The 21945-nt window shown below is 46.4% G+C and overlaps 2 protein-coding genes and 1 non-coding gene across 4 annotated transcripts; 2 read left to right on the top strand and 1 right to left on the bottom strand.

Annotated features, from left to right (window-relative positions):
- Window positions 1–1465: 1465 nt before the first annotated feature.
- Window positions 1466–12953, bottom strand: SNIP1 (Smad nuclear interacting protein 1). The gene is made up of 4 exons (XM_061186770.1): window positions 12689–12953; window positions 11176–11278; window positions 3221–3819; window positions 1466–2247 (listed from the first exon to the last, which is right to left on the bottom strand). Exons 1-4 carry the CDS (start codon window positions 12907–12909, stop codon window positions 1983–1985), a joined length of 1188 nt encoding a protein of 395 aa, XP_061042753.1. The 5' UTR covers window positions 12910–12953; the 3' UTR covers window positions 1466–1982.
- On the top strand, window positions 4267–4373 carry LOC133089343 (U6 spliceosomal RNA). Its single transcript, XR_009700705.1, has one exon. It is a non-coding gene; the product is annotated as a U6 spliceosomal RNA (small nuclear RNA).
- Window positions 12954–13812: 859 nt separating the features above from the next.
- DNALI1 (dynein axonemal light intermediate chain 1) lies at window positions 13813–21017 on the top strand. Of its 2 annotated transcripts, XM_061184479.1 has the most exons (6): window positions 13813–13944; window positions 14499–14644; window positions 16213–16382; window positions 17422–17600; window positions 17938–18102; window positions 20582–21017. In XM_061184479.1, the coding sequence occupies exons 1-6, from the start codon at window positions 13864–13866 to the stop codon at window positions 20615–20617; spliced, it is 777 nt and encodes a 258-aa protein (XP_061040462.1). In that variant the 5' UTR covers window positions 13813–13863; the 3' UTR covers window positions 20618–21017. The 2 variants fall into 2 exon arrangements, with proteins under 2 accessions (XP_061040462.1, XP_061040463.1); XM_061184480.1 differs by lacking the exon at window positions 17938–18102.
- The last annotated feature ends 928 nt before the right edge of the window (window positions 21018–21945 follow it).

Genomic DNA, 21945 nt, shown 5'->3' with positions numbered 1-21945 from the left:
CTAATTGCTCTTATATTGTTTCTTCCCTCATGTAACCTTTCACCTAATTAACCTTATTAAGTGTTCACTCTTCAAAGGGGATCTTTTTTCTTTTTCTTGCCATGACACACAGGTTGTGGGATCTTAGTTCCCCGGGAAGGGATCAAACCCGTGCCCCCTGCAGTGGAAGTGTGAGTCTTAACCACTGGACCACCAAGGAATTCCCCAAAGGGGAATCTTTTCATATCTTTTGAATAAACATTAGTCAGCAGCCCTTCCCCACACTAGTCAACATTTAACCCTGAGTACATCTAAGTATGTGAGACCTCAGTGGAATAACAATGGTAAGGAAGACCATCTAATAATGTCATTAGTTTCCACCCAAGAGCAACAGTTAGCAGGAGCACTGACTTGCATCATCTCTCCTTCCTCCCATCCCACCCCCCATCACCACCTGAGGGTGAAAGAGCAGGGACAGGGGTCAAGTGGTATGAGGCTCACTATGTATAACCTGCCCCAACTCTTGACTATTCTGGGAAGGAAAACCCCTTCACTGCCAACTCAGAAAGCACTGCTGCTTCAACAGGACCACCGCTCACTCGCTGAAATTTGAAGATCTGGATTCCAGTGCAGGGTGAGTCCTATCACCCCCAGGGCACCCTCCACAACTGTCTACTTTTACCTCCAAAATATTGATACAAAGATTTCTTTAGCAGCAAATATACCTATGAACACAAGGTCCTCTGTGCTAGGAAAGAAGTACTCTTTGAAAGGGGGCTATATTTACAAGTTTTATTATTTTTTATTCCAAAAATACATATAAATGAAAACCTGCTCTTCAAATGCAGGGAGGCCTTTGCCTATAATGCAGTATTACATTTACATCACAAAACAGTCTCATAGGAAAATCAATATGCAACTCTTTCACACACAATTTTTTAAATATATACATACACACACACACACACACACACACACACACACACACACACTAGATGTAAGCAGTTATGACTTTTCTACTTACACATATTCCTCTGGTGGAAAATTAGGAAACTGGGCAATTCCCAATTGCCCAGGTAAATACAACCTCTCTGAACGTTTTTTTAAAAAGATGAAAACATGTAAACCACACAATACATACACATTGTTAGAATAAAGCAAGGACCCTGCCATAAATGACAGTGTGTTTCTCAAAGAAGGAAGAATGGAGATGACCTCTAAATAAAAATGCAAAGTTGAAGATCAAAATTGTTCTGTACACGCTCCATGGAGAAATCAGAGTTCTCTCACAAGAAACAGATCCACGACCCATTTCAGCCTCTTCTGACATGTAATCAGCACCCACTGGCAGTGGCCATGACCTTCCTGTACAGTCATGTGCTTAAGCAGGCTCCACAAAGCATCCGTTTAAGTCCAACAGTCAATAATGAGGTCATGTGGTAAATCTCCCCCACCCCCCTGCCCACCCCCAAACAACGAAGTGCAAAATCAATTTCTATGACTCAAGAGCTCAACCAGGTCAAAGCTTTGGTATACTCTGGAGGCTGTTTTGGTGATAACCAAAGCTGAGTAAGATTCTCTGTTCAGGGCTTTGCCCCCAAGACAAAAACAAACCCGGTCCACAAAGCTTAACAACAATATAAATAAAGTAACTGTACAAAGAAAGCAAGCCACAATTCCCCTTCAACCAGGGCTTTATAGTTTCCTGCACAGTAGTTCTGAAAGCACCAACTCAAGCCACGATGCTTCTACTAAAACACGATGTGTTGGTGAGACTGTTCAGAAAACAAATGCCCACGGCATGTGGCTGACGTGCCACAGAAGAAAGTTCAACCAAACACAAGTCAGTTTTCTTACACTGAAACGTAGGCTGGTCAGCAACAGAAGAAAGACTTAAGGCAATAAGAGGCGTTACAGAGAGCACGGCGGTGCCCTTTGAGTCAATCCCAAAGCTTTCGCAGAGAGAAAAGGTCTCTCGAGAGTTTGGCTTGTTTTCCAGTTTGCTAGCTGTCAGATACTTCCTCCTCCTCCTCCTCATCCTCGTCTTCCTTCCTGTCTACTTCAGAGGTGTCAGAGGACTCATGGAGCAGAACATACTCTCTGCTGCTGAACCCAAATTTAAGGACATCCTTTTCCTTCAGTTCGTAGTATCTCTGGGGCTCAATTCGCTTGTTGTTCAGGAACGTTCCATTGCCTGAGCCAAGGTCGATGATGTAGGGCTTCACCCTGCGGCCAACTGTCCCATCAGCACGGGTATATTCCACAAGCCTAGCAGAGATAAAGGAGAGAAACCTGTGAGTGAAATCCTGCCTCAGATCATCCAGCTCTTTGCTAACACAGTCTAGATGATGTAAATAACCTGGCTTAGACACAGTTCAAGTTCAAACTCTAGGAAGTCAAGGGAAAGGCATGGCCATGGATTCAGAAATTGGGAGCAAGTAGAAATGGTGAGAACTGGTCACTGGGCGGGGAGGATTCATGGTAGATCAAAGCTTAAAATGCAGAATCCAAGGCCTCTTGCCATGGTTAAGAAATACATTTTTTGCATCTTTTTTGACACTTTTTGCATTGTTTATAATCAATATAGCGCTTCTTTTACCTATATTTCAACATATTTTAGCTTCTGTCCCAGTGGGAATAAACCAGTGGATTTGGACTTCAGAGTCAAGGGAACAGATGAGATGATCAAAATTGTTCAAATCAAAATTGATTTGAGCCAGAGTTCTACTACAGTGATCATTTATTAGGCAAGCCACTTGGCTTTGCTGAGCTTCATATTCTCATCTGTCAAATGGGGTATTAATACCTGTCCTCACCTCCCCACTGGATTGTTGTGAACATCCAACAATAACAGATGTACTACGGAAACTGTCAAGATACAGATTCAGCTGACATACGCCAGGCACTCTCAGCTTTATTTCCATTTAACCCTCATAACAGCCCTGCGAGGTAGGTAGAAACCGAGGCCCAGAAGACTGGCTTGCCCCAGGTGAGACACCTGGTAAGCGGCAGTGGCAGGATTCAAAATCTGGATTTCTGACACCAAGTTCCAGCCTGTTATACAAATGTAAGCAATTATTTGTATAAAGTGATTATTCGTTAGATGAATAATACTCCTTAAGATTAATACTAGATATGAGGGGTATGGGCTTCTTGTGCACACAGACCTCAGTAATCCTAACTAACCGAGACACCGGGCTTCTGCTGGCACTTCAGTTTCCCTCTGCAGATGTACACTTACCGGTACTGAAAGACGGCATGCTGCTTTGAACAGGAGGGGTGATCGATGGGAATGTCTGCGATGCGGCGGTGTCGGCCCAGGAGGTAAGCGCTCTGCCGGTGGATGTACATCACTGGAAGCACCTCATCATTTTTAAAGGGGTAGAGACGCCACCGTTTTTTGGGGATACGTGCTTCCGGGGGCTCGCTGTATTTAATGACTACACCCCGAAAGGTGTTGGTGTCCTCAAGAAGTGCCCCAGAAAGTTCAAAGCTTGGCTTTTCTTTAACAGGCACTTCTTTGTCTTTGTTGTTGCTGCCAGGGCCAGGCTGAGGAAGTGAGTCCTGAGATGCATTACCGCCGGCTTCGTTCTTCTGGCGGTGCTCCCGGCGCCGGGCATTGTGAAACTCCCGCTCAGATTCCTGCGCCTGTAGGTTCTGGGCATCTCGATCCCGTCCCTGAGGCTGCCCGCTGCCAGGCCTCTCGACCGAGCTTCTCCTCTGGTGGGAATGGCCGCGGTGTCTGTCTCGGTCACTGTTCCTAGCTCGCCTGTGTTCCTGTCCTGAGGGTTCTCGGTGTGGCCGATCCTCCCGGCCTCTCCGGGGATGATCCTCACGTTCCTGAAATTCAAACAGATTCAGGAAGGTAAAGGCAGTCCACAGTCTATGAATAGAGCTGCAGTCAAAATGTCATTTGTGCTTTGGACTTCGGCATTCAGAGCAAAATGTCCCACAGAAATAAGGTTACCAGTGGCGGTCATGTCCCCTTGCAAGGCCACCACACAGAACAGGTGTCCTAGGCTGCTGCCCAGCTATAGAGCTAACAGTGCACACCCACGTTCAGAGCCCAAGAAACAAGAACACCTATAGGCAAACTTAGAGGGACATGCATACAGAATCAGAACTAACAGAGAGAGTTAAGTAGTCACATACAAGATAATTACGTAAAAAAAAAAAAGCTAGCTTTCTCTTATGCCCCAAAGGAAAATGTAATAGTAATTTTAAAAGATCTGATTTCAATACCTAGAATAAAATTAAGAAATATGCAGGACATATAAGAAACATATAGTGCTCGCTTCAGCAGCACATATACTAAAATTGGAACGATACAGAGAAGATTAGCATGGCCCCTGTGCAAGGATGACACGCAAATTCATGAAGCGTTCCATATTTTTAAATTTGTGGGTTTTCTTCTCCTGTTTTTCTGCCTTGTGTCAATTTTATTATTAGTGTAGCCATAAGAACTCAAGAGGGGTAGCAACAGTACCATGACAGATTTATCCTGAAAAAAATAAACAAGCAGTTAATTTTTAAACATTAAAAAAAAAAGAAACCTATAAAAATTTACTACAGTTGACCCTTGAATAATGAGGGGGTTCGGGGCACAGGGGCACCAACACTCCAACTAGTTGTAGTCGGCCCTCTGTATACCTGGTTCCTCTGTATTCAAGGGTCCGAATCCACAGATTCAACCAACAGGGGACATGGAGTACTGCAGTATCTACTATTGAAAAAAAATGTGCATATAAGTGGACCAGTGCAATTCAAACCCATGTTGTTCAAGGGTCAACTGTAACAGATATATTTTTTAAAGATCTGAAAAAAATGAAGAAACACATGATGGTTTCTTAAAAAAGACTCAGCATTGAAAATCAGCACAGGAGAAAATGGGCAAAGGATATTAACAAGGAATTATCAGAACAAATAAATATTTAATGAACACACGAAGATAGGCTTACCCTGATTAATCTAATAACTAAAGCATTAGAGTTCAAGGGGGGCCCCCGCACACTATGAGCAAGGCTGCCCCTCCTGGAAAGGGGTAGAGAGGAAATCCTGAGCACCAGGACTGAGACCTTGCCTCCACTCCCCCGCCAACCCCACCCCCGGCCTCAAGGCCTTCTCCCTACCATACATAGGGGTCAAGTAGGGGTCTGCTTGCTCAGAGCAGGACCCAGTTTTCCTAGACTTCCAAGCCTCCAGAGACAAGTATCAAGAGGCAGGGAGCCTCAGACACCCCACCCTCCTACCCCAAGACATTCACAAGTTTGCCACCACCATCTGCCTTGAGTTCACCAGAACTCATCTCATTACGCCCTTTATCCCTGATTAAATGAGTCACTGTAAGAAGTCACAGATTCCAGGTCATCACCTCTACCTCCCTTGTACTCTAATCCCCATAAGGCTCTGTCCATCAAGGATTCTGTCCCCAAATCTGTCCCCTTCTTCAACTCCTGAAGCTGTCGTTGCACTACGCCGCCTGGAATGGAGAGCTCGGCAAAACTGATCTACATCCTCCACGTTTTCCCAGATCGTTCCCATCTCCTTTCGCTCTAACAGAACGCTGGCTCTGCCCTGAGCACACTGATCCCCTGCAGCTCCTCAAATGGTGGCTGTTTTTCTCCCTCTGACCTCCCCCAACTCCCACCATCTCTGGGTCTGGACATACGGCAGGTGTCGTCCTTGCTTCTCACTGCCAATTCCAGAACACGCCCCACCCTTTTCTTTCTCCCTAAAAAACCCAGCTGTGGGGACTTCCCTGGTGGTCCAGTGGTAAAGAATCCGCCTTGTAATGCAGGGGACATGGGTTCGATCCCTGGTCAGGGAACTAAGATCCCACATGCCGCGGGGCAACTAAGCCCGTGTGCCACAACTACTGAGCTCGCGCACCTCAACTAGAGCCCGCCTGCCGCAAACTACAGAGCCCACGCACTCTGGAACCTGAGCGCCACAACTACAGAGCCCATGTACCCTGGAGCCTGCGTGCCACAACTAGAGAGGAGTCTGTGCACCACAATGAAGATCCCACATGCCTCAACAAACATCCCACATGCCGCAACTAAGACCCGATGCAGCCAAAAATAAATAAAATAAATAAATTAATTTTTTAAAAAAACCAAATCTTTAAAAAAAAAAAACAAACAAAAAAAACCCCAGCTGTGAATCTCACGTAAGACCACTGTCACCATTACTCTCAGTGCTGCTGTCATTTACTAATCCTGAGTCACTTCCCCTCACTTTGTGCCAGTTTTACTTCCAGCTCAAGTCATCCTCTCCAGCATTACTCTTGGTGATTTCGATAACGTGCTGGCATCTCTATTCTTTGCATTTCTCTCTTCCCATTATCTTATTTGTCTCCTCCCTTCTCTTCAGCCACTAACCCCCATGGTTATACACGGACCTTTTCATTTCCAATAACTGCAACCCCTCTATAATTTCAATTTTAAGCAGTCCTCCTTCTGCCCATCTTTCCAGCTCACACTTTACCCAACTCTAACAATCCTTATCCCAGTAAGACTCATCCAAGCCTTTGATCCTCTTACCTTTGCACAGTCCCTCGCTCTCTTCCCTTCCTAACTTAAATTCCATGGTCAAGCAGTAATGATCACTCCCATGCGGAGATATTCAAATCCTTTGCCCCTATGCCATTCTGTTGCACTGTCCTGGCAAAACCACAATCAGCATTAAGCACAGCAAAGTGGCTAGAGAAAAAACACAAACCATTCTGAATGGTCCTACCTTAGAAGCGTGACCCCAAGTCTCCTTAATGATGCCCAGCGACCATCCTACATTTTCTTGATCTATTCATTCTCCCAGATGACTGTTTTATCCCTTCTCTGTCCTCAAATCTCCTACATGGTCTTCCCCATCCCTTATTTACTCAGAAGGGATTTTCTACATCTACCCACCCATCAGTATCTGTACCCATATACTCTGTCTTCCCTTCCTGTGACCATAAGGAAACTATCCGTGCTTCTACCTAAAGCCAATTCCTACATCTGGGAGCTTCCCTCTCAACCAGAATATCACTCCAGTGATTCTCACCTCTCTTGTGCATAATCTACTTCCCCGTTCTGCACTGGATCATTCCCATCAGCACAGGCACCTGCTCTTCTCTAGAACTCATTTCCCACGTCAGCTTCCACCCTATTTCTTCACTCCTCTTTGAGTAAAACTCCTCAAAACAGTTTGGTTTTAATCAGTCTCCAATTCTTCTCCCATCTTCTTTTGAACCCTCCAATTAGGCTTCACCCTTACTACTCCACTAAAATTGCTGGTCAAGGTCATCAATGACCTCCATGTTGCTAAATCCAATGGGCAATTCTGTCTTCGTTTCCAAAAAGTGTATACCAGGCAAAATTAGTAGACACTATGGAGAGAATATGACAAATTACAAAACCAGATAACACAAAATAACTAAGATTTCAACATATACTCTCAATTATTGATAAGTCAAGTAGGATAATATATATTTTTTAATGAACATCTTTGCATAGAACACACACACACACACACACACACTCCAAAACATAAAGGAAAAGAAGATAACGTAAGTATAACAGAGCCTTGAAGTATAAATATCAAACTATTAAAATGGCTACTTCTAGGGAGTGAGGTGATTTTTTTGTTTGTGGGGAGGGGTGCGATTTTGAGGCTAATGAGAGAAGTAACCATACACTACATAAACCATACTCTCACTTTCTATTTTACAGAATTCTGTGTTATGATGAACAAGTAAATGATAAATTTATTTTTTTCTGAGGTTTCCACAATCCTGTTCCCCTCCTTGTTTTTTTTTTAATTGAAGTATAGTTGATTTACAATATTGTGTTAGTTTCAGGCGTATAGCAAAGTGATTCAGTTATACATACACACACACCCACACACGTATATTTTTTTTCAGATTCTTTTCCATTATAGGTTATTACAAGATATTGAATATAATTCCTTGTGCTAGATAAATTTATTTTTTTAATGATGGCTGAGTGGTGCAGAAGAGAATATCTGTAAGTACAAGTCATGCTTAAGTCAGAGGCCATGTGCACTCTTACAATCCAGGTGAAAGTCACTGACTTTCAGCTGCCTGTCAAGCCCTCAAACCCTTTTGCTCGAGAGCCATTTCCAAGTTTCTAGCTGATTAACACAATGAAATCAGCTTTTTAAGAGATAATTTGAGGTCAGGAGGGAAGTTAGCATAGAAAAGCAAACTAAGACACTTCAAAATAACAATAATCACAAAACAGTTCCATGCTATAAGCCCCAGGATTCACTGTAAAGTGCTGATTTAGAAACCAGAGGTAAAGAACTGCAAGTTGAAAAAGTCAAACATATATATATATATATATATATATATAAATAAATAAATCAGGGAGTAAAATGGTGGTTACTAGGAGATGGGGGGCGAGAGGATAAGACTGATGGTATTTAAGGGTACAAACTTGTAACAAGTAGTAAATAAGCCATAGAGATCTAATGCACAGTATAATGAATATAGACAATAATACTGCACTATAATAATATAACGTGGTAAATATTGCTTCAATGGCAATCATGTTACAATATATAAATGTATCCAAGTAACACAGCTTTGCACCTTAAATCTACAAAATGTAACATGCCAAAATTATTAAATCAAAAAAGTAGCCAGTTGTACATAAACACACACACACACAAAACTACAAGTGGTTTGAGAGGTTCGATCTGGGTACTGTGGTTCCAGTGGCTGAATTCTGAGATAGTCAAGGTGGTGCCTGACCAACTCATACAACAGACCATCAAGACTGTCTGGCTTTGTATCTTTTTAGGTGGCAGAAAGTTGGCCCACAGTCTCTCAAATTCATAAGAAAATCCATTTTCTTAATGCCAGTGTCTCTATTTGCACTTTGTAACAAAGAGCTTCTTTAAAAAGAAGACTGAATGCTTGTCCATCAGGACCGAGGGCAAGGCACGAGAGTCTGCTCTCGCTACTCTTATTCCACAATAGTGCTGGAAGTCCCAGACAGTGCAGCAAGAGAAAATAAAACGCACACACACTGTAAAGGAAGAAATAAAACTGTGCCTATTTGCAGATATGATTATCTATGTGGAAAATCCCAAGTAATCTACCAAAAACCTCCTAAAATAAATGAATGAGTTCAGTAAGGTCACAGGATGTAAGATAAACATACAAAAATCAATTATATTTCTATGTACTAGCAATGAACAAGTAAACAATGAAATTTAAAATATCATTTACAGTCACTAAAAAAAATTACTTAAGTGTAAATCTAACAAAACACGCATGGGACTTGTACACTGAAAACTACAAACACTGATGAAAGAAATCAAAGAGCTAAATAAACGGAGACACACTTATGTTCATAGACTAGAACACTCAATAATAATAATTTTAAAAACCCAACTCACCCCAAAATACAAGTTTAACACTATTCCAATCAAAATCCTAACAAGATTTTTTTTAATAGATATAAACAAGATTGTTCCCACCTTATAGTAAAACAAACTTAAAATAGACCAGGGACCTACATGAAAAACATTAAGGAAAAAACAAATCTTCAGGATCTAGGGCCAGGGAAAAAATTCTTAGACATGACACCAAAAGCATAATCTACGAAAAGAAAAACAGATAAGCTGGACTCCATCTAAATTAAAGACTTTTGCTCTGAGAAAAATCCTGTTAAGAGAATGACCAGACAAGATACAGACTGAAAGAAAATACTGGCAAACCACTCACCCCAAAAGGCCTAGTATCTAAGAATATTAAAAAAGAACTCTTAAAACTCAATAGTAAAAAAAACCAAATAATCCATCTAGAAAATAGGCAAAAGATCTGAAGACACATGTCACCTGAGAGGAAATACAGATGGCAAGTAAGCACATGAAAAGACGTTCAATATCATTAGCCACTAGGTAAATGCAAATTAAGATCACAATACCACTATCCCACCTGTAAGAATGGTTAAAATAAAAAAATGGTGCCAGTATCAAATGCTGGATCACTCACATGACAGGTGGAAATGTAAAATGGTACAGCCACTGTTATGGACTGAATCGTGCCCCCAAATTTATACGTTGAAGTCCCAACCTCCACATCTTAGAATGTAGCCAAATTTTTTGTAGATAAGCTCTTTGAAGAACTGATTGAGTTAAAATGAGTGAGACCCTAACCCAATACGGCTGATGTGGTTAAAGGAGGAGCTAGGAGCCAGGGATAGGAGCACAGAGGGAAAGGCTATGTGAGGGCACAGTGGAGAAGGCAAGCCAAGGAGAGAGGCCTCAGGAGAAACCAAACTGCTGAAACTTTGATCTCGGACTTCTAGCCTCTAGAACTGTGTGAAAATTATAGGCTCCGTTGTTTAACGCAGCCAGTCTGTGGAATTTTGTTATGGAAGAACTGGCAAACTAACACAGCACTCTGGAAAACAATTTGGCAATTTCTTAAAAAAATTAAACACACAACTACCATACCATCCAGCAGTTGCACTCCTGGGCATTTGTCCCAGAGAAAAGAACACTTACGTTTGCACAAACACCTGCCCACAAATGTTTACATAGCAGACTTATGTCTAATAGCCAAAAAACTGCTAACAACCCAGATATTCTTTAATGGGCAAATGGTTAAATCCATACCACTGAATACGACTCAGCAATAAAAACGAATGAACTACGGAGAGAGGCAACAACCTGAATGAATCTCTAAAGAATTTTGCTGAGTGAAAAAAGCCAATCCCTAAAGGCTTGTACTGTGAGATTCCATTTACACAGCATGCTTGAAGTGACAAAATTATAGAAATGGAGAAGAGATTAGAAGCTGCCAGGAGCTGAGGGGTAAGGGCGGGAGGGAACTGGGTGTGACTATAAAAGGACTACATGAGGGATCCTTGTGATGGAAATGTTTTGTTCCTTGACTGCACTGATGTCAACGTTTTGACTGTGATACTGTTCTATAATTCTGTAAGATGTTACCATTGGGAGAAACAGCCACTTCTGTATTATTTCTTACAACTGCATGTGAATCAACAATTACCTCAAAATAAAAGGTTTAACTTAACAAAGCAAGCAGGGAAAAAAAAAAAAAACCCCAGCTTTTAGAAAAGCCCATCGCAAGTACAGGTGAACACATACACAACACTCTTTAGCTATGATGGGACAGGCTCTAGGTTTGGAGCCAGCATGAAAACATCTCAATCCACTTACCTGCTTTACTTTGACTGTTGAGTGGTGAGGACTTCGGCTTCTCTTACTCCGGGGAGACTTGCTTCTTCTCCCTGAGGACTTGTTTTTCTTTTTGGCTGGAGACCTGTTCAGAGAATGATACATGCAGATTTTATCTCAGTTTTCATTCCCTAATACAAATTAGCTTCAAGTATCAGGCTTACCTACTAATACAAACACCACATTTGTGAAGGTCTCTACTGATCACACTAAAGGAGTAAGGAGCTTCACTTTTCTAGCCCTAATGTCTTCCACATACATAACTGCCTACTGGAACTTCTCACATAGATGACATAACTCTAGATTCCCATCCCCTCAAGAAACTTTCCTCTGTCTCTGCCATCTGGGTAACTGGTGCCACCATCCACCCTGTTCCTCAGGCCAAAAACCTAGAAGTCACCCTTGATTCTTTTTCTCCTCACCACCAGCAGCCCCCCACGCTCCTCTCCCACACAATCACACTCAATCAATCAATCAGTCAGCAAGTCCTCTGGCTCTATCTCCTCCCTCTCCCACCTCATTCCAACCACTCTCCTTGATCCCTGTACTGGATCCACCACCACCACCACCCTCCATTTCTAGAAGGAACACAATTGATTCCACTTCAAGTTCTTTGCACAGGCTATTCCCTCTGCCTAGATCTTTACAAGGCTGGATTATTCTTACCATTCAGGTCTCAGGTCAAATGGTGGACTTTTCAGAGTGGTTCAGGAAGAACCATTTCCCTCTACCCTCTCACTATCACATTACTGTTTTAACCTACCCCTAATACTTGTTACTAACTGAAACTATTTTTTTTTAATTTAATTTTCTTGTTATTTTGTCTCAGGGCTAGAGCACGGTCAGTTTCACCAGGGTAGAGATCATCTATGGTGTTCATCCTTGCTGCCCCAGAACCTAGGACGGTCTTCTTTTTTCTACATATACACATGTATATTTTTTAAAGTGTTACATAGATATTTTCCCACATTATTTTATAACCTACGATGGTCTTTAGCACATAATAGGTACTCAGTAAAACTACGTCGAATGAATTAATAAATGAACGAGTCTAACAAGAGAATATTTTTCCACAGAATATCAGACAGATCGCCTAGGCCCTCGATACGTAAACTTCTTGGGGCAGATAACTGAAAAGATAACTCCCGCACTCCACTGGCAGGCAAATGGGGAAAATCTTTCATTTCAACTTAAACGATCACTGCTTAACGAACAACTTAAACTGGACCATACCCGGTGAAATGCTGGGTACCCAGAAATGGAGGAGCGAGATCCTGTCCAGCAGGCATTAGGCGCTTAACGCCCAGCTATAACTCAAGTGACAGGTACCAGAGTAAAACGTTCCTTAATACAAGCACAACCGGTCGCTACTATCGCCTTAGGATTAAGTCCAAGCTGCAGCGCTCAGCGTTCAAGGTGTGTTTCTGGCTCTAGCCCTGTCCTCCTTTCTCAATGAACCCGACCTAAGGTCCACCCCGGGCTGCTGCTCACTTACCGGCTACCTCCTCGGGCTCGGTTCCCGCGGTGACTCGGGCGGCCCGACTCGCCGGCCGGTGGGGACGGGCTACCGCCGGAGGAGTCCGGGCGGCGGTGCACGGGAGGCACGGATTCCGGGCTGAGGCGCTCCTGCTTCACCACCACCGCCGCCGCCACCATGTCGCCGTCCCGGTGCCTTCGTCGGCTCCCCCGATCCCGCTCGCTCTTCACCTCCTTCATACTAGGAGACCTGCGGAGCCAAGGAAAAAGACGTCCGAAGCACTCCTGTCCCCGAAGGAAATGACGGACCTGACTCTAGGACTTCCGCTTCCGAGTGCACGCTCTCCCAGAAACCCTCGCGGCGGAGATAACGCGATACGATTCCGGAGTGGGCGGGGCCTTAGTGACCCGGCTCGAGAGGCGGGAGATTTAAGTTTCAAAAGCAAACTTTCGGGAAAAAGCTACTCTCAAGGATGTTTGTTGCCCTGTTATAGTAATTACGGAGCACAGAGACAACCTACATGCCCAGCGATAGGAAAGATGTTATGTCGCCATTCGCAATGCTATTTACAAACTATATGACAAATGGAAAAAACCCTGACTTGTTAAACGAAAGAAGCAAGATACAAAATTGTGCGTAGTGTGTGATTACATTTACGTTTGGGAATACCAAGGAAAGAGGAAGAGAAGGAAATGCAATCACAGATGGTAGCCCGTGGGCAAATCATTAGTATTTCCCCTCTGTTCTTGCGCTTTCTGTTATGTTGTCATTTCTCCATTTAATTAAAAGCAAATACTTTTTAAAACCCGGCAACTTCAGATGCCTTCCTCTGGGAATCTTCCCCAACCCTTCGCTGAGGAGTCAGATGATTCCCATTTTGCAGATGACAAAATTGAGGGTCAACGAAGGTGATCTGCACCTAATTCAAATCACGAGCTAGATGCAGCACAGGGATTCAGAACTGATGTTCTCCCTGCTTCCAAGAGTACCAAGACGACCCGGTGAGCAAGTGGCCTGCTAAGCTAAGCTAAGAGATCTTTCCGCGAAGGCTGAGCAGAAACTCTCGCGCTGCTGGCCCCGCCCCGCCCCGCAGCCCCGCCCAGGCCATGAGGGCGGAGGGGAGGTTTCCATGGCGACGGCAAACAAGGCCCTGACTGGAGGGCCGCAGCTGGGCTACTACTCCCTCCGCCGCCATGATTCCCCCCGCAGACTCTCTGCTCAAGTATGACACCCCGGTGTTGGTGAGCCGGAACAGGGAGAAACGGAGCCCCAAAGTAAGGACGGGTCTCAGAAGGTGGGGGAGCACGAAGCTCCGATGGGGAAAGACCGATCCCTGCCTTGAGGATCGGGAGTCCCGAGGGACAGAGGCTGTGACTGGGAGTAAAGGGAATTGGGACCGGAGAAGGAGGGTGGGAGAGCGGTACAAGAAGCCCAGATGTTGGGTGACCCCAAAGGGCAGATTTAGGATGGGGAAGAAAGTCACAGGGAGATGGATAGGGCTCACCCTTTTTCACGGTAGCCCCAAGAATAGATCTGTATTTTCCCAAGAATAGATCTGGGAGTGATTGCCCCATCACTAGAGCAGAGGCCTGAGCAGCTGTGCCAGAAACATTTCTTCAAGAAGATACAAGCATCAGGCTGGGGTGGAACCAAAGATTCTTTGTGGCCTCCTTCAGCTCTGAAACATAACTTCAGCTGAGAAGACGGGGGAAAGGGAGCTGGGAAGAGGGGAGGGATGTGCAGGAGAGCTGGAGCAACCCAGGGGGCCAGGGTGTGTGGAGCTGAGTGTCTGAATCACCTCCTGCCCCAACTTGTCCCTCCCTCTCAGGCTCGGCCACTGAAAGTCAGCCCTCAGCAGCCCGGACCCTCAGGTCCCGTCCCACAGCCACCAAAGACCAAGCTCCCCTCAACTTCCTGTGTCCCAGATCCTACAAAGCAGGCAGAAGAAATCTTGAATGCCATCCTGCCCCCGAGGTAAAAAAGCAGTGGCTGGGAGAAGGCCCAGGCTTTTGCATCCCTGAACTTGGGGATGTGAGAGGAGGCACCTTGTCTCTGTTTCTGACTGAGATTTCCTCCCAGCATCCTAGAGTTTCTAGAGCTTGCACTTGGCTAGATCCTGGGAACGTGGGTAGCGGGGAGACCTCTTCTCTATCTACCATCATTTCCTGAGTGCTCTCACCCAGGCTTATGGCTTTAAACATCACTTATATGCTGATTGCTCCCACAGGTCTTTCTGCAGCCCTGTCCTCTCCCCTAAACTCCAGACCTATATATTCTACTACTTCCTCATTACCTTCATGAAGATGTCTAATAGACATCTCAAATTCAACATGTCCAAACTAAATCACAATGTCTTCCTTCCCCCAACCAGCTCATTCTCAGTCTTCTCCTTTCCACTAGGGGCGCAGGCCACCTTTCATTCCCTTTGATCTCTCACATCACATGTCCTGTCCTTCATCACATTCTTTTGGCTTTCCCTTCAAATTATTTTCCAAATCTGACTGCTTTTTACTCTGCTTCCACCATCTTTTTTTTTTTTTAATTTATTTATTTGGTTGCGCTGGGTCTTAGTTGCGGCAGGCAGGCTCCTCAGTTGTGGCATGCGAACTCCCAGTTGCGGCATGCATGTGGGACCCAGCTCCCAGGGATTGAACCCGGGCCCCCTGCATTGGGAGTGCGGAGTCCTGAGTCCTCCTCTAGGAAACCTTCCTTCAGACTCCTTTCTAAAAGGAGAGCTCCCTTCTTCACCATCCCCTTACCCTGCTTCTTTCTTCTGCAGCCACAATGATCATTGTGATCACAATGCCTTTCAACTGTTTTTATGTAATAAGTTGACAGCAGTTTTTACAGTTATGATGGAGAGGGGAAACAGTAAAAGCCAGACTGCAATCTCCTCTGAAATGGAGGTCAAAGGAGGGGAGGGTGTTTTTCATTTGCTTCCCTTTCAACAATGCATGGAATCCTCTCCCTCATGGTGGTTCTGCCCTCAGGCCCCCCCTCGTGATTCCAGAACCTGGCTGTGTCTCTGACACAAGGTTCGCTACGGGGGGCCCATATAGGTACACACCCCCAATACATACATTCACCTCTTTCTGATTTTAGTATATGTGCTGCTGAAGCGAGCACCATTCACCTCTTTCTGGCTGGCACAAGGTTTATAGTCCCCTGTGTCTCCTACCCACAAGTCGGTGGGAATTTCCGCTGGGCCTTCCGTTCAGATCAAGCAACAACCACCATCAGTCTGCCCTCAACATGTTAGGAGTGCAAGATCTGGACCGTGGATGACGACTTCACAGAGGGTCGTGGGAGAATGAAGATAGCCTAGCCCCAAGATAGGGGCCCCGTGGAGGTGGCACAGTGGGTGTGGCTTTGGAGCCACACACTCATCAAGGGAGAAAGAGATGGAGGATTCTGGTGGGTCGGGGACAGAGCTGCCCCTCACTCCTCTCAGGCAGAGAGCGCAAAGGGCCATCTCTGCTCACATCCTGAGGACCCTGTCTGGTGGATGGGGTTCGCTCAGCCTGGCTGTGTCTGTCCCGCAGGGAGTGGGTGGAGGACACGCAGCTGTGGATCCAGCAGGTGTCCAGCACCCCCAGCACCAGGATGGATGTGGTGCACCTCCAGGAGCAGCTGGACCTGAAGCTGCAGCAGCGGCAGGCCCGGGAGACCGGCATCTGCCCGGTGCGCCGGGAGCTGTACTCGCAGTGTTTCGGTGAGCGGTCCTCGAGGGAAGCTACACCACCCTCTACTGCCTCCTTCCCTTCCCTTCTCACAGACCCAGGCCCTGAGTCCCCCGCAGCTGAAGCCTGCCCCATCCTGGAATGTCTGTCTCCCCCCACCGCCCCACCCAGGAACTGCTAACTGTGCCCTCTTCCCCCCCCAGCCCACCTCTCTTACCAGTCCCCCACCCCGCCTTGTCAGTCACCGTGTTCCTGACGACCTGCTGCATCTTAGTTCCCCGACCAGGGATTGAACCCGCACCCTCTGCAGTGGAAGCGTGGGACCACCCGGGAAGTCCCAATATGTTAGTTTTTTAATCAGAAAAATTTAATGTTCTATATTTATATCCATCCATCAACATTAGGCCTTGGTCCAGAAAAATATTTCAGGGTGATTTGTTGTGACCCGACAGACGCAGGGATTTGAGATCTCCCTCCTCGGGTGCTGGTGTCAGATGACTGGCCCTCCGTCTAGTCTCACCAGCCCGTGTGGACTCGGACATGCAAACCGCATCCAAACCCTGAGGCAGCTGCACGGGGCTGGCAGGCTCCCTTCAGTCTGAGTGTGATTCCGGTTTGCCCTCCCAGTCAGCATTTATGGAGGAGATGGGTGGGCAAGCTCTAGACCCTGCTGTTTCCAGCCCCAAACCAGTCCAGCCAAGGGGGCATATAAGAGTTTCCAGCTGCTTTAAAACAGCCACCATGTTTATATTGAAAAAGTCAGAATTCTTTGAATAGCACCCAGTTTCTGCCTAACGGTGGAAGAGAGGGCCCCCAAGGCTGCAGACAAACCTGGGCTCTTGTCTGCCTCTGCACTGGCCAAACCAGGCTTGCTGATGGCCTGTACTCCCAAGTGCCAAGTTCAGAGCAGTGGCTGCATGGCAAGGCCCCTCCCTGAGGCCTGTCTCCAAGTGAGGAGGACGTACCCTAGTGCCCTTCCGACTTCCGAGTAGGAAGGTGGTTCGCAGTAGGTGCGGTGCATCTCCCCTCCTGCCTGCCTTCTCCGACCCCGCCATGTGTGTGCCTTGGCAGATGAGCTGATCCGCGAGGTTACCATCAACTGTGCGGAGCGAGGGCTGCTGCTGCTGCGAGTCCGGGACGAGATCCGCATGACCATCGCTGCCTACCAGACCCTGTATGAGAGCAGCGTGGCATTTGGCATGAGGAAGGCGCTGCAGGCCGAGCAGGGGAAGTCAGACATGGAGAGGAAAGTGAGTGGGTTCACCAGGAGACTTTGGCCCTCTTCGACTCTTCTGTCAATCTCAGGGCCACAGCTTGTCATTCCAGCACCAAATTCCGGCCTCCTATGTGCTCTCCCATCACCTTAGTGAGGACCCTTTGGTTCAGTGTCACGGCCAGTCCGGTCGCGGCAGAGTTGTCTCCCCTTGGACATGCCCTGCCAGTCACTGACCTCCCACTGGGTGGCAGTACAGACCCTGGCAATGCCTTGGGTTGGACAGCTGTGTCCCAGGTCCCCCTCCACCCAGGCACTCACACCACCCCGTCCACTTGGCGACGTCCCAGCATGACTGGGGAATCTGTCCTCAGATTACAGAATTAGAAACGGAAAAGCGAGATCTGGAGAGGCAAGTGAACGAGCAGAAGGCAAAATGTGAGGCCATCGAGAAGCGGGAGAGTGAGAGGAGACAGGTGGACGAGAAGCAACACAGCGAAGAGATTCAGTTCTTGAAGCGGACTAATCAGCAGCTGAAGGTAATCGATGCCCAGGCCCAGGTGGAGCTCCTGCTGCCCCCATCCCCGCCCCCGGCCCTGCCAGCCAAGCAGGCCAAGCATTTGGTTCCTTGTCCTCCACTGACTTTCAATACTGACAAGGAGTAAAGGAAGCTGACTCTTTTGGGGAGAGGTGACGGATCATTACCCAGATTCTCTGTCCATCTCCATCTGGCTCTGAAGAGAGGCTGTATTCTCGGCTCTGAACCCCCATGACACCTCAGCTGGCTCTCCAGTGGAGGCTTTTTTTCCCCTTGGATAAAAGTTGCGTATCGTCTGGGAGAGGTGGCTATGTCAAGAAGCGGGACGTCTGTCCCATGGCAGCTGGCACTTCGGAGACTTCTTAGAGTGGGCTGGGTCTCTCCAGCCGGCTTTCATGGGAGTGCTTTCCTACCTGCAGTTCCGAGGCCCTGCATTTGGGGCGGGCAGGGAAGGCGCTTCGAGAGGGAAGAACCATTTCAAATCAGGAACCTTCCCGAGGTGTGTGGTCAGAGGAACTCAGCTGTAGGTGCTTTTCATCAAAGCCCTTTTGCTGATGGTATACTTTTATCCAACTGAGCTGAAGGGAGGGAGGGGGACTAGTGAAAAGGGCTGGGCAGGGGGCCAGGCTTCTGAAGCTCCAGGTTCTCTGTCTGGTCCAAAGGTTCTCAGAGGGTTGGGCCCCAAACCAGCATCATCTTCATCACTGCAACTTTCAGAAATACAAATCATTGGGCCCAGCCCAGAGCTACTGAATCAGAAACTTTGGGGTTGGGGTCCAGCAAGCCATTCTAACAAGGTCTCCAGGTGATCTTTTTTTTAACTTTTTATTATGAGAATTTTGAAACACAAAGTAGAATAATGCAATACACATCCATGTGCCCATTACAGAACTTCAATTGTTATCATTTTGCTAATCTTGCAGAAACAAGTGTTAATTATAATGAGATAAAACAGGATTCAAACTTCGTGGAAAAGAGGAAAATATACTTTTTTTTATACCAACAAATGGTGAAGGTGGGGGCTTCCCTGGTGGCGCAGTGGTTGAGAATCTGCCTGCCAATGCAGGGGACACGGGTTCGAGCCCTGGTCTGGGAAGATCCCACATGCCGCGGAGCAACTAGGCCCGTGAGCCACAACTACTGAGCCTGCGCGTCTGGAGCCTGTGCTCCGCAACAGGAGAGGCCGCAATAGTGAGAGGCCCGCGCACCGCGATGAAGAGTGGCCCCCGCTCGCCGCAACTAGAGAAAGCCCTCGCACAGAAACGAAGACCCAACACAGCCAAAAATAAATAAATAAATAAATAAAAATAAATTAAAAAAAAAAAAAATGGTGAAGGTGGGCAGAATCACTGCATGGTGCGACATTCTCCATTCTGATGTTTGCCAAAGTTTGAGAACCACTGCTCTAGATATATGGCCTATTGACGTTTAGTGGCTGTCTCCCATGGCCCTGGCCAGGAGGGGCCCCTAGATGTATCTCCTTTTCCTCCCTAGTTTCATAGAAGCTTACATTCTTGCGATTGGCAGGCTTGTTGGTACTACAAGCCAAGGCCAGGCATTTGAGATAAAGAAGGGCTTGTGTTAATTGCTAGTGGAGGATGACATAGATTTTCTTGTTGCTGAGTTTAACAAAACAAAGAAACTTTCACAGCCAGATGTGAATCTGTTTACTTAGCAGTCTCTGAAGCTGCCTCCCTTATCTGCCATATTCTTTTATCATAAGCTCAAGTTCCTCAGTTCCTCCTATGGTATTGGCAGCAAGAGCAAAGCAGAATACCTTGGCATCTTTCTAACATTTACAAGCAACCTTGGAATCCCCAGGGTGAAGGACTCTTTAGAAGTGAGTTATTTTTATTGGCTCAAAGCTGCACTGCAAATAAAGCAGTGTTTGCGGTCCGCAGGATAGACCTACTTAGAGATCTGTTCACACACCATGACAGTGAATTATTTTACTGGCTGCCAGAGGAGCAGAGTAAATAACTCCCGAGTGTCTGAAGCTTTACATACAAGATGGACAGCTCCCTACTCACTGGTGGCAATTTTCTCTAATTGGGTATCAGGTTGTCTCAGTGGCTGAAAATCTGCTGTTTCCCAAACCTCTTGTCCCAGCACAGAGCTCCCAGGCTCCCAAACCAGAGAGCCAAATGTTTAACTTAGCAGACATACTCAGGCTTGAAATCTGAGCCTTGAAAAACCACTATTTCAACAACTTTTATTCCATTTCCTTTTCAATGCCTTATATTATACACTGAGCAGCTATTGTATGGGAACCAGGACAGCTCTGATTTCTCCTAATGCAGAAAGACTGAATGCCAAGCCAGAGACCAGCTAATCTAGAAAATATGGAGTTGGGAATGAAGGGAAAAACACTTGGAGTGGCAGCATTTGGATTATTCTTCCCGGAGACTTTTATCACCTCTCAGCTATTTGTGTTAGGCTGCAAGCTTCAAATATTAACGGAGTTTGTTTTTGTTTTTCAGGCCCAACTGGAAGGCATTATTGCACCAAAGAAGTGATAATTTCCATATGGGTCTCGGCAAGCACTACTACCCCATCATAAGCCCTTTGTAATAAAAAGCTTCCTGAGTGAAGCCACACCCGTCCCGATCCCACCTACGTTATTTGTCAGAAGCCACACCACCGCCCCAGTGTTGCGCAACACCTACGGTCTGGCAGCCAGGCTCCGGGCTGGACATCAGAAGGCGGTGTGGCCCAGGAAGTCTCTGTACGTGGCCAACCTTGGGATTTGCCAACTCCAACAGTGAGACTCAGAATTCACCCCTTTTGGCTGTATCCCTCAGGTGGGGCAGCTCCTTTCTGTCACTCTATACTATCACTTATTTCCAGCCACACAAAGCTGCTTCTCTGCCCTGCAATTCATCTTGTCCCTTAACCCGGGCTCCTCTGGCCTCCATCTTACCCTTATTTGATGTCTTTTCATCATCCCTACTCCAGTGCAGTTCTAGTACCTCATTTTGGAGTTTTCGGTTTATACCGTATCATCTTATTGCTGCTTGCCAAGTCAACGGACCCCATCCTCCTTAGTTTTGGACTGCCTGGGTAGGAGGCAATGGCAGGGTCAAACCCATGGGTTTCAAGAAAGTAAACATGTGCTGGAAAGAAATACAGGTCACGGTGTCCACTGTGAGCTGCCTGGACCTTGGCTCCTCCCCCAGCACTGATTTGTTCACCTTGCTCTGCAGACAATCAAAACCCAACCCTACAGCCTGACTAGCCCAAACCTCACTCTCAGTTCTAATTATTCATGACTGGGCCATGGCCTGTAGGCAACTGCATTTTACTATTCCTCATAAGCTAGACTCAGTTTGGAGGTTCAGGGGTCTTCTGATTTCATAGACCCAGAAGACTAAATTAGTGACATAAATCCTTGATTCAGGGCATACCAGCAGCTCAATGAGTGCCATCATTCAGTCAAACTTCACAACTAGCATGACTAAGAAGGCATTAACGTCTCCCCTCGGTTAGAAGGCCTCAAGTGCTCAGTGTCCCCTTGGAGAGGTGCTCGGGTCTGATAGCCGTCCCGGCTAGGGCTTCCAGGCTCACTGGATGAACTGCAGTCCAACAAGAACAGCTGTGTTGCACTGAGTCAAACAAGCCCTCTACACTCTAATCTCAAATTTGAAGTCACAGCTTTTACCCTCATCCAGGTGTCCTGAGGAATTAATCCCAAGATTCCACTGAAATGGCCTGTCTGTGCTCTGTCATTTTCACGGGAAAGAACTGTGGTCACTGAGACGTGCTAGTCCCAGGACTCCTTGACGGTACAGCACTGCTGTCCTGTGAGGTTCCCCTAGCAGGCTCAATGACGGCAACACAAGTTGCT

Source organism: Eubalaena glacialis, chromosome 3, assembly GCF_028564815.1.
Source record: "Eubalaena glacialis isolate mEubGla1 chromosome 3, mEubGla1.1.hap2.+ XY, whole genome shotgun sequence".
NCBI classification, from domain to species: Eukaryota; Metazoa; Chordata; class Mammalia; order Artiodactyla; family Balaenidae; genus Eubalaena; species Eubalaena glacialis.
Note: the sequence above shows the minus strand (reverse complement) of the source record. Positions and strands in the feature narration are given on the sequence as shown.

Bases quoted from the DNA above. Each gene is read 5' to 3' on its own strand.
- DNALI1 (XM_061184479.1), top strand. From the start codon at position 13,864: ATGATTCCCCCCGCAGACTCTCTGCTCAAGTATGACACCCCGGTGTTG. The intron at 13,945-14,498 runs GTAAGGACGGGT...CCTCCCTCTCAG, and splicing joins GGGAGAAACGGAGCCCCAAA to GCTCGGCCACTGAAAGTCAG. The intron at 18,103-20,581 runs GTAATCGATGCC...TTTGTTTTTCAG, and splicing joins GGACTAATCAGCAGCTGAAG to GCCCAACTGGAAGGCATTAT.
- SNIP1 (XM_061186770.1), bottom strand. From the start codon at position 12,909: ATGAAGGAGGTGAAGAGCGAGCGGGATCGGGGGAGCCGACGAAGGCAC. The intron at 3,820-11,175 runs GTAAGTGGATTG...TTTGAATTTCAG, and splicing joins CAACAGTCAAAGTAAAGCAG to GAACGTGAGGATCATCCCCG. The intron at 2,248-3,220 runs GTAAGTGTACAT...TATCTCTGCTAG, and splicing joins CATGCCGTCTTTCAGTACCG to GCTTGTGGAATATACCCGTG.